At 47.9% G+C, this 820-nt stretch overlaps 1 protein-coding gene across 1 annotated transcript; it reads left to right on the top strand.

The window, feature by feature from the left end:
* The first annotated feature begins 371 nt into the window (after window positions 1–371).
* On the top strand, window positions 372–817 carry LOC108310718 (biogenesis of lysosome-related organelles complex 1 subunit 1). The gene has a single exon (XM_017537837.2). It carries the CDS (start codon window positions 411–413, stop codon window positions 786–788), a length of 378 nt encoding a protein of 125 aa, XP_017393326.1. The 5' UTR covers window positions 372–410; the 3' UTR covers window positions 789–817.
* The last annotated feature ends 3 nt before the right edge of the window (window positions 818–820 follow it).

Below are 820 nucleotides of genomic sequence, written 5' to 3'. Positions count from 1 at the left end.
TTGTTGATAAGTTGTTGTTAGGCACACAGGTTTATTTCCTCAATTCATGTATTACCTTCTAGAGGGAGGAGCTGTGTCTTACACTTTGTGTCATTTCCAGTGTCTAGCAGGGTATTCTATACATATTGGTGCTCAATGATTGTTTATTAAATCATTGATATGAGCCAATATAGAGCTTGATAGAAATTACTAAGGTAAGTTTGTTTTAAAGATGATATTCAATGTGTCTCTTCAATAAAGACAATACTTGTTGTTTTTTGCTCTTTTGTCTTCATAGTCCACTTCTATATGTTCTCCTGTGGGTCATAGGACTATCTTATGCATCCATACAAAGTGCAAAATGGGATGACATTCAAGAATAAACTGTGGGGAGGGGGCCCGGCGTCCCCAGCCCCCAGGCCGACGCCACCATGCTGTCCCGCCTGCTAAAAGAACACCAGGCCAAACAGAATGAACGCAAGGAGCTGCAGGAGAAGAGGAGGCGAGAGGCTATCACTGCAGCGACCTGCCTGACAGAAGCTTTGGTGGATCACCTCAATGTGGGTGTAGCCCAGGCCTACATGAACCAGAGAAAGCTGGACCATGAGGTGAAGACCCTACAGGTGCAGGCTGCCCAATTTGCCAAGCAGACAGGCCAGTGGATTGGAATGGTGGAGAACTTCAACCAAGCACTCAAGGAAATTGGGGATGTGGAGAACTGGGCTCGGAGCATCGAGCTGGACATGCGCACCATTGCCACTGCACTGGAATATGTCTACAAAGGGCAGCTGCAGTCCGCCCCTTCCTAGCCCCTGTTCCCTCCCCCTCCACCCATCCCTCC

Source organism: Cebus imitator, unplaced genomic scaffold (assembly GCF_001604975.1).
Source record: "Cebus imitator isolate Cc_AM_T3 unplaced genomic scaffold, Cebus_imitator-1.0 Scaffold107, whole genome shotgun sequence".
Classification (NCBI taxonomy): Eukaryota; Metazoa; Chordata; class Mammalia; order Primates; family Cebidae; genus Cebus; species Cebus imitator.
The sequence above is the reverse complement of the archived record's forward strand: the minus strand, read 5'-3'. Positions and strand labels throughout refer to the sequence as shown.

What these genes read in the sequence shown, in the direction of transcription:
- LOC108310718 (XM_017537837.2), top strand. Translation starts at nt 411, where the DNA reads ATGCTGTCCCGCCTGCTAAAAGAACACCAGGCCAAACAGAATGAACGC.